This window comes from Hylobates moloch, unplaced genomic scaffold (assembly GCF_009828535.3).
Source record: "Hylobates moloch isolate HMO894 unplaced genomic scaffold, HMol_V3 SCAFFOLD_5, whole genome shotgun sequence".
NCBI lineage: Eukaryota > Metazoa > Chordata > Mammalia > Primates > Hylobatidae > Hylobates > Hylobates moloch.
This window is the reverse complement of record NW_026652280.1, coordinates 55,779,750-55,794,334: the sequence shown is the minus strand read 5'-3', so window position 1 is coordinate 55,794,334 and position 14,585 is coordinate 55,779,750. Positions and strand designations below refer to the sequence as shown.

Genomic DNA, 14,585 nt, shown 5'->3' with positions numbered 1-14,585 from the left:
GTTAAAGGGTTTTAAGTATATTTCTTAAGTAAAGTCTTCATTTTATTTGAATTTTCATGCTACAAAATAATATATACTTGTAACAAGTAAAACAATATAGATATGCATAAAAAACCTAAATGATCTTCCCTCTACTTCATTCTAATACTAAGTTTGCTGTATCCCTCCCTACACGTGCTATGTGTGTATACACACATACACACATACATGTATATAGGTGTACATACATACATGTATATGTATGTGTGTGTGTATTTGTGTGTGTGTGTTCCCTAGACAACAGGAGGTACGGTTGAGAAGGGGCAACCACCAGGAAGTGATGCTGATGACTCATCTAGGAGGTTCTAACCTCTGATATAACCCAGAGCTATAGCACAGAGCTAGTCAGCAGGACCTCAAGGCTCTTTTACAATACAGAAATATTTTATTTCACTATCTCCGGTCTAGAAATTATCCAGCTTATTGATTCAGTTTAATTTATACTTTTAAAACTTTCTAATTGACTCTTTATCATATTTACTTTTTCTTGTCTTTTCTGCCAGTTTTTGTTTCAAAACTTCATGTACTTTTAAGTGGAAGTTACTTCTTCATTTATCTTTTTTAGTATCCTAAAGGCCTTGGAGCCAGGTGTATTTCAGAATTCAGAATTTTTAAGATTTGAAAAAAGATAACATCTCCAGTGAGGTCTGGGATAATACCCTATAATCAAACAGGTTAATATGTCTCCAGTGAAAAGCATGAATAGGCACACCTAGGGAGACACGAAAGACTGTATACATAGACTTATATCAGTTTAGTTCAGACTTTGCCAGCAAATGATTATTGGTTAGGTTAGGTTTGCCACCAGAACAGTTACAAAACCTATTTCCTTTTCAGAGTTTGGGGATTTCAGATCATGGGCCAGTATATTTAAAGTCTTTGTCAGACTATTCCATAAAATTCACCTCATCTGAAGTGAACTCATCTCTGATTATTTTGTTACCTGTCTTTCTCAGTATTCGATTTCTTTATGTGTTTTGAAATTTTGTTTACAGGCATATTGGCTTATTTTGAATGAGAGGTTTTTATCCTCTCCTTCTTTTGCCTCTGTTTCAGCCTGCTAGTTTTGCATTGTCTTACCTGTCCACTGGATCCTTAGCCCAGGAGCAGGTATTACAGTGTGCCTTCTCTATTGTTATGACACTGAAGATAGCAGATTCAGACACTGACCCCATGAATGGCATAGCTCAGTTCTTGGTCATGAGGCCACATACTTGATTTTTGGTTCCCAAATTCCATAGCTTCTTTTAAAAATGTATTTAGTTTTATATATTTAGGGGTACAAGTGCAAGTTTCTTATATGCATATATAACATAGCGGTGAAGTCTGGGCTTCTAGTGTACCCATCACCCAAATAGTGAACATTGTACCTAATAAGTAGTTTTTCAACACTTACCCCCTCCCATCCTTCCACTTTTCATAGTCTCCAGTGTCTGTTATTGCACTCTGTATGTCCATGTGTACCCACTGTTTGGCTACCATTTGTAAGTGAGAACATGCAGTATTTGACCTTCACACAGCTTCTTATAACCCAGGAGGCAGATTGGAAGCAATTTTTAGCTTCTTTTTAAATTTGAACATCCTTGTCTTCAAAAAATGTGCCTCGATCTGGCCACTGTCTCCTATGGCACATGTTTTATTCTCTTAACTCTGCATGAGCTAAACTGCTGACCAAAATAATCTGCTTCCAGACCTAGAGGACAACAGGCTTGTGACTTCAGTCCTGTTGCCATTTTGAGTTTTTCTTTAACTTATGTTTTATCACCTATTTACTTTTGATTCTAAATATATCTTTTTGTTGTTCTTTTAAAACGTTTTATCCAGACTTGCTCGCTCTTGGAGCAGAAGGAGTATAGTGAATGTGAATTCTCTGTGCCATCTGAACCAGAAGTCACCCATCTTTAAAAAATGCTAACCTATTTTTATTAAAATACTCCTCTTTCTCCCTCAACTCAGCCATTGCACCATACTCCTCCCCTTCACAACAAAACTCCTCCAAAGTATTGTCTACACTCTCTGTTTCTAATTCTTTATGCCCCACTCACACCTCAACCCACTTCAGTCTGGCTTCCACCTCCCACTCCATTAAATTTATTTTGCCAGGTTTCAGATGAGATCTTTGTCACTAAATCCAGTGGATATGTTTCAGTCCTCATCAGTTTAACTTCTCGGCAGCTTTCAATGCCTGATGGACACTCCCTGAATTCTCAAACTCTCTCTTGTTTTTCATAATTTAAGAGCTGTCTTAATAATTTGAAAATTAACGACAACCTGATTCTCTTTCTACCTCTCTCACCGCTTCCTCAAAATATCATTTGCAGGCTCATCCTGCTCTGTCTAGCTGTTAAGTGTTAGAATTTGTCAGTGCTCAGTCCTAGGCCTTATTACTCTATGTTCTGTCTCGAGGAATCTCATCCATGACAGTTCTATCAGACCCACCTCCACACAGATACCTCCCATATTGTCATGCCCAGTCATACCTCTACTTTTATATGCAGACCAGCAAGTCTATCTTCCTTCCTGACATTACCTCTTTAATGTTTCAAAGCAATCTCAAACTCCATTTCGGTATTCCCTACCTAAATTAATGCTGCTACCATCCATCTAATTGCATAAGCCAAAACTCTTAGGGTCATCCATGACTTCTCCCATCTTTCCCCCACCCAAACCAATCCATCTGTGAGTGTACATCCCGAACTTTTCTTGGAGTTCTCCTTCCATCTCCCTTGTCCAAAATACAATCATTTTTATGAGAATCTCTGTAGAAGCCTCCTAATTAGCTGACCCACATCTCTGCCCATTGCACCTCTTGATCTTTTCTCCAGACTATAGCCAGCACTCACATTCTGATGGGAATATTTGATCAACACTTACTGCTCTTAGGATAGAGAAAAAGATTTTAACATGGCTTATAAAACTGCCCTTTCTACTTCCCAATTTTATTATACTCCCTCTTGCTCTCTGGTTCTCTGCTCCTCTGACCTACCTTCAGTCTCTTGGGCTTGCATTATATGGGACCCTACAACATTCTATGTTGTATGTAGCCTCCTACTGCAAGCCGTTCCCTCTACCCAAACACTCTTCTCTCCCCTATGGCCTGGTTGTCTTCTCCTTGTCCTCCACACTCAACTAAGTTGCTGTTCTTCAAGGAAGCCTTCTGCTCTCCCTCATCTCCTCGACCAGCTCAGGCCCTTGTCTTACACCTCTGCAGAACATTAATCACATGTAGTTTTATGCTGTATTTGTCTAGTTATCTATTACTTGATTCAAGTCTGTCTGAGGGTATGTCTGTCTTGCTTCCCATTGTATACCTATCACCTGGCTGGTGGACTGGCATAGCATAGGTATTCAGTAATATTTGCTGATCAAATCATTTGAATCCTCATTTTGACATCAGACATATTAGTTATCCCTTTTAGTTTTGTATAGGCAACAGATTTGATAAACCCACCTTCTATGTATTTATCCTAAAACACTAATAACTAGTAGAGGTCAGTTCTGTGCCATAGAACCAGAAATATTCCTCCAGTTGGATACTGATTCTATTAAAGTTCACCTTTTTAAAGATAAATAACACACATAAATAATCACAACAGTAAGCAGTAAAGTTTCTGTGTGCCATCTTTTATGTCTTTTATCTGAGTTTCTCAAACCTGACTTTGCCCATCAAATGTACCTTAAACTCTTCAAACAAGTCTTCCAAAAGGTAATCCATACAATTTAGAGTGGAAAGAGTAGTAGAAATTTATAATAGAGTGCTAGATAGAACTTGCTGCCAATAATAACTTCTGGGCGAAAACCTGATACATCACTGACCTGTGAGTGTTTTGTCGTGGGGTAATGACGGTCAGGCCCTTGTTTGGAGATGCCCAGGGGAGAAATGCTGGCAGTAACCTCACCACAGGGAGCAGTGGCAGAGCCATATTTCCCTCTAGAACGTATAGTCAACATGGGTGTGGCTGATCCACATTCTTTCCCAGAGGGAAATCTTTCTGTTATTTAAGTGACAGAAAAAAAATCACTGGAAAATAGCAGTTACGTGGTTCAGAGCCTTTCAGAAGGAATACCAAATGTGAATTTCCTAAGGCAGGGAGATGGAGGACCATTTTAATTAAGTGTAGTAAAGCTTGCCTTGGCCTGAGCTTGTGGGTGGAGGTGGGTTACACTGCTGAGGAATAAAGTTCTAATATTGGCCCAGGCATTAAATATGCATATACACTTTGACCCAGCAATTCCACTTCTAGGAATCTTACAGAAATACTAGCATTAGGATATATGCGTGATGATTGTATACCATTATAGGTTATGGGGAAAATTAAAGACAACCTGTGTCCCTCAATAAGGGATTAAATAGTTTTATACTCATACTACAGAATGGTAGGCAGCTATTCAAAAAATGAAGTATATTTGCATGTAAGTGTATTTGAATGTATATATTTTTGCAATAAAGACATGTAAAATACCATTAAGTAAAAAAAGCAAGTCATAGTAAAAAGTAATAATCAAATTATATAATTAATATTTACATAGTGTTTTTTATATGTCAAATACACTTCTGAGAGCTCTGTATGTATTCACTTAATCCTCAGAACAATCTTAAGAGGGGGGTACTATTGTTATCTGCATTTCACTAAGGAGGACACCGAGGCATACAGATGTTAAGTAACTTGTGCAAGATCACACAGCTGGAGGCTGTCTGATTCCAGACCCCAAGCTCCTAATCAGTAGGTGATATCAGGGGAGGGCACACTTTTTCGGTAAAGGGACAGATAGTAAATATTTTTGGTTTTGCAGGCCCTGTGGTCTCTGTCATCGTAGCACAAAGACATCCCTAATTGTCTACTATGATCACAGTTTTTCTTAACGAAACAAAACATATGTGTGCATATTTGGGCATAGAAAATGGTTTGGAAATATGGAAATCATTAACAGTCCTTATTAACACTCCTTATCCCAGGAGCGAGATGTGTGTGTGTTTTACATTATTTCCCTTGATACAATTTAAAACTTATTTTAAAAAAACAATTAAAGAGCCCAAAGGCACATTTCCATTCCCCTTACTCCTCATCAGCACTTAATTTTTACTTCAAGTTTTAGAATGTCTTTTACCTTGAGAAACAAGCAGAAAAACACTCCTGGGTAGAAAGAGTAGAAGTCTGTCTAAGTAGGGCTGCCAGATTTAGAAAACAAAAATACAGGATGCCCCATTAAATTGTCCAAATAAACAATAAATAATTATTTGTTATTTATTTCCATTTAAAATTTAACAGGGCACCATGTGTTTTATCTGGCTTCTCAATCTGTGGGACCATATTTCTTACTGGGATGACATATTAAAATACTTCCAGGGTGTCTTCTGGGCTCTATTTTCACCATTGCTGATGCAAGTGTGGCCTGTACATGTCACAGCTGGATCACTGTCTGCTTGGCCTCTGTGACAGGTGGAATTGCATCTGCGGCTGCGCGTCCCACAGGTTGGCCACTACGTGGTTGTGGTCGAGTATTCCACGGAGGCAGCCCAGCTGTTTGTGGTTGATGTGAATGTGAAGAGCCCCGGGTCTGTTCTGGCAGGCCAGGTGAACATTTACAGCTGCAACTACAGGTACTCAGTCCCACCAAGGGAATTCCTCTGTAAAGGAACAATTAGGAAATCTGCCTTAGGAACTTTGGCTGTTATTTGCATTGGGAGGTTATTTTCTTTTTGAGGCAGCTCTTGAAAACAAGCAGGTGACTAGTTGTGTGGCCCAACGTCATCACCAATGTGGGTATTGGGAGTCCTCTCTATGGGCAGTGTAAAAATGTGGCATTTTCTTAAAAAGCTGTATGCTGTACTTAGCAATTTGGTTCAGATTCACATGGCACAGCACAACCTCTTTATTTGATTCTCTATCACTCAGGTGTGGTGCAATGAACTCACTGCTCTCACCTCAAAGGCTGTGTCAAGTACCTGGGTGCATAGCACAAGGAAAAAGACTCATTCTCAGTAATGTTAGGGGGTGCACACCTACCTTTGCAACACACCTTCAGAACTGGGGATAATTAATGTTTGATGATTGTCAAGTGGAAAAAAAAAAATTAACAAATGACTTCAAAATTTGCCCTGATGAAGTTCTTCTCTTCCAAGAGCGCTAACTGACAAGGGCTTATTAAAAATGGTTTTATTTGCATAATATTTCAAGATGTGTGCAAATATTCAGCGCATGCTGTAATTAAAGAATCAGCACAAGGGGTGTTTCCACATGAAATTAATTGTATACTAAATTAGACTGGAAGTCAGAGTCCCTTGAAACAGCAGATGGAGCACTGCAGTAAACCCATCCAGTTCTTGGCCATGGCCTTGAACATTGTATTACTACTACTTTCATGTTGCTTTTTGTCAAACCCAAGATGACCTGAAGCAATGGACATTTTCCCTGTTGTGAAAATGAAAACAAATAAACAAATAAACAAAAACTTATCCAAAGAGTTACTTTTAGTAGCTTAGAATGGAAACTTTTATGAGAATCGATGAAATGGCTATTGAATCAACATCATGCCCTCAGTAACGCTAAACAAGTAGCTGCGAAGTCTTTGTCTTTGGGTGATGATAGAACCAAAGAAGGTAATTGTATTTGGATTTTTAACAGAAGCACAAAATGGGCCTAAAAGAGTTCCCCGGGGATGTTCTGTCATTATCTGAAGATATGAGTGGTATCTATAGATGAAATCAGCAACCACTGGAATGTCCACTCCCAGATAGGTGGGTCGCCACCTCACCTGAGGCCTGGAGACTGTTAGCCACAGGGCCTGGGCCAGGGCTTCTCCATATCCATTTGTCCACGCCCACCCACCGGTTCGGCTCTCCAGCTCCTTCCACCTCCAGATCCCATGGCTTGACTACTGTTGCTCAGGATACAAAGTGGAGATGGCTAAGGGGGCAGGAGGAACTATTCATAACAACCCTGGTGACTCTGAATCATCTCCAAAGAGCTCTGAGAATATCTATGCCAAGGAGAGGAGTGGTTTCAAAACCAAAGAAAGAAAGGACACCCTTTCTGGGCACCATGGGTGTTGTTTCATGACCTAAGTCTGAATGGAGTTATTGAGAGTGAACTGCATATCAGTCTGCAGATCATTTTGGCTCTGAACATGACAACACCAAAGTCCTGCTTTAGGAGTTTCTATCCTTAGAAACACAGGACAGCATGGTTTCAGTCTAGGAAACACTTTCATTGTGTTTAATCACTCCAAGGAGTGTCCCGTTCTATTTTTTCACGTGGCTAAAATACTTCCTCTTTCTCTTCCTTGCCTGTCATGTGGATAAGTGAAAATCAACAGGCTACAAGTATGGGAGTCCAAAAAATATGGTGCAACTGGAAAATGTTTGACCCATGAAAACCTATGTTAAATGACAGGCCCTTTCAGCATTGCAGCATCTTCTGCTGAGGTTTCAACTTTTCCCAGCATTTCTCAAGTGAGTTCTAATGATGTTAAAAAAAAAATCCCAGCAGAATAGCAGCAGTGTTAATAGAAAACCACTTTTCAAAGTAGTGCTGTGATAAATCTAATCTGCTCTCCATAAAAGAGATGATCATTAGTGATTAAATCAATTTGGTTATTACTGTTAGGCTATTTCTTAGAAGGAATTTAATATAGGATAAGGATAAAACTAAGTAAATCACTTAGTATATTTAACTCTAGGATTATGCCTAAATCCAAAAGAATGTGTTTTAATGGACACACACACACACACACACACACACACACACACTCACATAGGGGAGTGAGAAAGAAAACAATGGTTTATTAAGTTTCTAATATATAATACACACTGGGCTTGGCTTTTTATATAATTTATTTTAATCCTCACCAAAAAAGTCATTGCCTAAATTATTTCAAATATTTCTCAGAAATAGTCCTTTTGTTGTAACATAATAGTAGTTTCAAATTATATTTACAGATAGAAAATTTGCAACAGAGTATGAAGTCAGAAACATTACTCAAAAAGTACCTCCTCTAAGGGTTTTACCGTTAGAGTTATTTGGTTCAAAACTGTGAGCTTTTAAATGTCCCTGAACTCTGTATCTCACTTGATGTGATGGAGGGAAGAGATACCACAGGTAGAAATGAAGCAGGAAGAAGGAGGAGAACCAGACTAAGTTTCAGAGGCAAACTCGGGGTCTTTCCATGCTGGAGGAAGGCCAGCATGCTCACTGTCTTGGCGTGGGATGGTGGCTGTGAGGCTAGTGGGTGACTTTAATTGTGAATAGCCCCGAGAATGTTGGCTGTGTCTTAGAGATCTGCAGTTACTGACCCTGGGGACCTTTCTCTCGAGGACTAAACCTAGGACTTCATCAAGCCAGGTAGAAAAAATGAATGGGGCCTTTAGCCCTGAGAGGTACAACACTGGCCACAGCAGGAAGGTTATTTTCCCCATAGAGACTGCAAGCTGCATCCCTCTTCAACTCATCATGCAGGAAAATTCACTGTAATTCATTCAGTTATAAACAGGTGAAACCAAAGAGCAATCAGCCACCCCATAAGGATGTGCAGAATGAGGGAGATGCCGGGAGTCAGGCTAAGAAAACTCTGTTTTCTCTTGCAGTGTTCTCTGCCGGAGCGCTGTGATTGATCACATGAGCCGCATCGCCATGTATGAGCTGTTGGCAGATGCAGACATTCAGCTCAAGGGACATATGGCCCGATTTCTTCTGGTATGCTTCTGTTTTGCCCATTGAATTTTAGAAGCATTTTGCTGATATCTATATTTTTTGAAGCTTATTAAAATTTTGGCTATTGTTGCATTACTCCTATAATCGGTGAAGAATTGCCAGTTTAATATTTATTCTTCCCATCTAGAACCTGACTTGCCTCTTCATTTGTTTGAGCATTTTTTGATATGGCCTAATAAAATTTAGTCATAGTTAAGTACCTCTCACAAAATCCCATTTCATTAATTTTTATTCATTTCTACTATTATAAAGAAAATGTCTTGTTGTTATATTTCCTAGTTTACCATTATTGCCAGAGTTTATAAATCCCATTGCTTATTGTTTATTTTCTTTTCCATCTTACTATTTTATTATCTCTATTAGCTTCTTGGTAAATTTCATCAAAATTTTAAAGCTTATAATTACCTAGTTTAAAAAAACTGAAAAACTATTTCAAAAAGAATATCATTCAGTTAATCAGATATATATATATATATATATATATATTATTAAGAGTTAAAATATCAAGTGTGGCAGACTAAATAATCTTCATGCCCACTCTTGTAATGACATGACTTGAACATTGAGGATTCTAATAAACAGAGCCAGTGGGATCTCACTAGAAAGGAGGTGGCCAGATTTACAATGAATATCACAGGGAATTTACGATTCTCTAAGTGTGAAGCAACTTCCTGTTACTGCTGATACTACTCATGCATCACACCCTGGGAAATGCCAGGCCAGCCTGTACTAATGTGTTTTAAATATTTGTGCCTGATAGTATTAAAAACTTGGAGCCTGCTCTTAAGAAGTAGCTGGAATTCAGTTTTTAAAAAATTATAATTATAAAATTATGATTCCTTCTTAAAACATAACAATCCGAGGGAATCTAACCTCTTCATCTTTGGAAATTATAATGGAGCTGAATCTTCATCATTTGAGAGTAAGTTTTCCCTTTTTGAAGTAGTCAAATGCCATTCAGAGTCAAGGCTGGCTAGAACATAAGCTCTATGAAGGCAGGAGTGTTGTCCATCTTGGACTTGTAAGACCCCCTAGTCTCAGTGGTATTCACCAAAAATGTTTGTTGTTGTTATTGAATAGCTTTGCAATCAAGCTGGTAATACAGTTTTGATTTAAAATGAAGTATATTGATAAATTAATGACTAAGTTTTTTTGTGTGACTCAAAAACTAGCTCTGGAGACAGTTCCTTCAACAAAGGCCAAATGTGCCTGAGATGGGAGTCATTCTTTGTTAAGAAGGGTTATTTCTAGCAGTGGCAGCCCTTACTTTGAAAAGCAGGCTCTCTGGCCATACCCCACATCCCCTGTCTTCCTCCCAATGGGCCTGAAAAGCCAGGATCGGCCCAGGACAAGACAGAAAAAACAGGCACTAGAAGTCACTGAAAAGAGTAGTTTCTGAGCTTCCTTATGGCTTTGTTCTCAGTTCTATTTACGTAAGTATTTCAGCAGTAATTCAGTCAGTAATTCTATAAAACAGTAAAAAGGATTTGTTGCACATAGTGATGCCTAAGGACATGCCATCCTGCAATATTTACTACTTTAAAATAACGATTAGAATTATTATGGATAAATCCTTTACTTAATAGCTTTTTTAAAAGGGTGTTTTTGGCCATACCATTGGTTTTGCTGGTAACTGCAATGTGCCTTTGTGCATTGTATTTGCTCACTAGCATCAAGTTTGTATCATACCCATTGAAGAATTCTCAGCTGAGTATGTGAGACCGCAAGTCCACTGCATTGCCAGTTACGGGCAATTTGTCAATCAAAGGTAATGTGTTTCCTTCCTGTCTCCCCGTTCATGTTCTGAGTTACACTGGGATGAGCGTAAGGCTGAAACTTTATACTCAACGTCAGAAATGATCATAAGCCAAGGTGCTAAAGTCTGGTGGTGGATTTAAAACAGAAAGAAAAACCAGCTAAATAATTTACCCCAGCAGTCTTTCCAGAATTCCATAATATCAGGAAGCTGACCCAGGAACAACCAGGGAAATGGTTAAGCCTACCCCTGGAGGGCAGGAACGCTGAGTTCTATTCTGAGCCCTCGAAAAGATTTGTTTTGTTCCAATCTTTTAATCTTTCTGTCTGAGACTCTTCATTTGGAAAACCATGAAAATAATGACCTATCTCATAACTATGTGATGAGAATCAGCTAAGTAATGCTTATTGGGGTTTTGGTAGGGTTGTTTTGCTGTAGATTCAAAAACAGCTTATGGGCATGGTCATGAAATCTGGTGTGCATGGTTAGGACCGTAGGAACTACCAACACAGTGTAATTCTGGTTGTGTGTAAAAGAGATGATGTATATTTTTTCTTTCTTATATAGTGTTCTGTCAATATTTATGTTTAGAGGTGAATAATGTTTTATTGCATTGATCTCATTTTAACAATTAATTTTAGTTCTGGAAAGGGAAGTTTCCATAAGTTTCTATCTAACTTACTTTATTTCAAAATTAAGATTCTCTCTGTTTCAACTAGTTCAATGGAACAGGTGGCTGGAATACACTTGGCATGAGTATCATTATATAAAGATCCCTAGAGTTCTGTGCTTCCCCCAGCACTGGATCCTTTTGACGCCCATGCAGTCCTATGCTCCAAGTCTGTCTCTTTACTGATGGACAGTTCTGTAGCTTTGGGTTCTTTTAAAAATCAGATTTTTAAATATTCTATTTTTCAGTGCCACCTGTGTCTCCCTGGCCCATGAAACTCCTCCAACAGCATTAATTTTGGATGTTCTAAGTGGCAGGCCTTTCCCTCACCTGCCCCGGCAGTCTTCATCTTCTGTTGATGTTCTTCCTGGGGTCACCTTGAAGGCACCGCAGGTAGTGTGCTGTTTCTAAACCAGTGGTTCTCAAAGTATGACCTCTGAAGCAGCAGCATCCACATCACTTGGAAACTTGTCAGCAATGCAGATTCACAGACTCACTACAGACCTCCTGAGTTGGAAGCTTTGGGGGTGGGCCCAGGAATCTGTGTTTTAACAAACCCTCCAGGTGATTCTGACGCCCCTGAAGTTTGAGAACCTCTACTGTCTTCTGTGAAGAGTCCCAGAAATGCAGGCATCTGGTTAATCCTGCCTAGGACCACCCCTGCTTGATGCCCTTTCCCTCCTGGGCTTTGTCCACTAGACATTTGGCAATTATTCATGGCGCATATTGTGATAGCTTATATTTTTGTGGACTGCTGCTGTTTAATATAGTTGTTTATTAGTTTTCTTCCCAAGTTGGATCATAAGACTTTTAGAATAGTTATTGTAGCCAAGAACCTTTTTTTTTTTGAGACGGATTCTTGCTCTATCACTCAAACTTGAGTGCAGTGGCATGATCATGGCTTACTGCAGCCTCCAACTCCTGGTCTCAGGCAATTCTCCCATCTCAGCCTCCCAAGTAGCTGGGACTAGAGGTGAGCACCACCTTGCCCAGCTAATTTTTTTCTTTTTTATTTCTGTGGAGATGGGATCTTGCTATGTTGCCCAGGTTGGTCTCGAACCAGTAAACTTTTTTGTATCCCCCACTGCACCAGCACAGTACCTTGCAGGTAGGAAATTATCCATAAACATTTATTAGTCAATCATCTAGAGCACAAAGGTGAAATAGAATAAAGTAATGCATTCTGTAAGCTAAAATATCACAGGACTTTTAAAGTTCTGCATTATAAAAATATAACTTACATTATGATATTACAAGGTTTAGTATCCCTTATCTGAAATGCTTGTGATCAGAAATGTTTTGAATTTCAGATTTTGGAATATTTATGTTATATTTATGGGTTGAGCATCCCTAATCTGAAAATCTGAAATCCAAAATGTTCCAATGAGAATTTCCTTTGAACATTATATCAGTGCTCAAAAAGTTTCAGATTTTGGAGCATTGTGGATTTTCACTTTAGGGATGTCCAACCTGTATTATGTCCTTATAATCTCAAAGATGGTTTGCATGTGTTCACAGTGCATTGGATTTGGGAATTTACAGGATCTGAGTGATAGAATCACATAAAATCCCATGTGGGAAAGTCAGTCTAGAATAATAGGGGGAAATGAGTTGAAATCAAGATGACAGAGTTCTAGTCCTGCTTTTGTCATGAAATTAGTGTGTGATTTTCCATGAACTATTTACCCCACGGAGTCATGGGTCTCATCTGAAAAATGAGGATGAGCTTTAATTGTTGTTGTGTTGTTGCTGTTGAAGATTTTTGTGAGTTAAAAGATTCATTACTCACAAAGTGAGGCTTTCTGGGGAGAGCAGGGCTTGTACTCGAGCTTGAGCCAAAGGAGGGCGGGCTCTAACTTTTAGCCCTCGAAAACACTCGTTTTCATGGTGGGAGTGGAGGGAGGGCCAGGGCTGTCCAGGGAGGACTCCCTCTCCCAGGGGCTGGAATTTATGTGATTAGAACTCCCCAGTCATGACTAAGGAGGGAGCCGGGAGCCCTTGAGCTGTCTTATCAGCTTGTTTGGGTGTGGGACAAAAGGCACAAGGGTATAATAGGGCTTGAAAGCTGTCAGTGGGCAAACATCAAAAATGGAGTCAGAGCTGGGCACAGTGGTTCACACTTGTGATCCCAGCACTTTGGGAGGCCAAGGTGGCAGTATTGCTTGAGACCGTGAGCTTAAGACCTGCCTGGGCAACATAGGAAGACCCTATCTCTACAAAATTTAAAAATTACCCAGGCATGATGGCATACATACTTGTAGTCATAGCTACTTGGGAGGCTGAAGCAGGAGGATCGTTTGAGCCCAGGAGTTTGAGGCTGCAGTGAGCTATGGTTGCACCACTGCCCTCCAGCCTGGGTGACAGAGCGAGACCTCGTCTCTTAAAAAAAAATGGAGTCAGATTCTTTATTGCATGGTTATTATGCATAGCACTGTTATGAACATTTAAGTATGGCCTTCTTGCAAACATATTACACAATTCTTCTGGATATGTACCCAGAAGGCCAATTGCTGGGTTATGCGTTCAACTTTGGTAAATATTGCCAAACAGGTTTCCAACCTGACTTGCCAAATTATACCCCCTCCAACATGTATGATTGTACCACAGTTTGTTTATCCAATCTGCAAGCAAGAGACATTTGGTTTGTTTTCAGTTTTTGTGATAACAAACAAAAAAAAAGCTACTGTAAATGTATGTGTGAAGGCTTCTGGGTGAAGATAGGTTGTCATTTCACTTTGGTAAATACTTAGGTTGTTTTGTTTTTTAACCTCTGAATACTCTATGATTCCAGTTATTCATAGCTCTTCAGCTTGAGGGTTTTTTGTTTTTTTTCCTCCTCTTTTTTCCTCTTAGAATCAAGTGACCCTGAGAGGACGTGTACCACACCTGGGCCGATACGTCTTTGTCATCCATTTTTACCAAGCAGCGCACCCGACGTTTCCCGCGCAGGTGTCAGTGCACGGCGGGTGGCCACGGGCAGGTGAGCTGCAGTGAGCAGGCCCCGCTACCCGCCTCGGGCCGAATCTACAGTCCGGTGCATGACAGGAAGTCTCTCTCTCTCTCTCTCTCTCTGCCAGGCTCCTTCCGTGCCTCTTTTTGCCCCCATGTGCTTGGCTGCCGGGATCAAGTGATTGCCGAAGGCCAGATTGAGTTTGACATCTCAGAGCCTGAAGTGGCCGCAACCGTGAAGGTTCCAGAAGGGAAGTCCTTGGTTTTGGTGCGTTCTACTAGTCCCTCAACTTGCTCCTCACATGCCTGCCTGGCTGGCCATTCTGGGTGTCTGTTTAGCTCATGAAAATAATTCTTCCAAGGAATTGAAGTCATATTTGTAGAAAAATTTTACAGCTGTCTTTTACCCCCATAAATAAATAAATAAATAAATAAATAAATAAATAAATAAATAAATAAA

General features: G+C 39.7%; 1 protein-coding gene across 1 annotated transcript in view; it reads left to right on the top strand.

Moving 5' to 3' along the window:
• The window catches only part of LAMA3 (laminin subunit alpha 3), a 271,191-nt gene that overhangs the window by 144,310 nt on the left and 112,296 nt on the right, over positions 1-14,585 (top strand). Inside the window, exons 24-29 of the mRNA XM_058438557.1 lie at positions 5,481-5,641; positions 8,624-8,732; positions 10,421-10,518; positions 11,425-11,569; positions 14,030-14,156; positions 14,254-14,393. Coding sequence (XP_058294540.1) covers positions 5,481-5,641; positions 8,624-8,732; positions 10,421-10,518; positions 11,425-11,569; positions 14,030-14,156; positions 14,254-14,393 — 780 coding nt within the window. The remainder of the gene's footprint in view (positions 1-5,480; positions 5,642-8,623; positions 8,733-10,420; positions 10,519-11,424; positions 11,570-14,029; positions 14,157-14,253; positions 14,394-14,585) is intronic.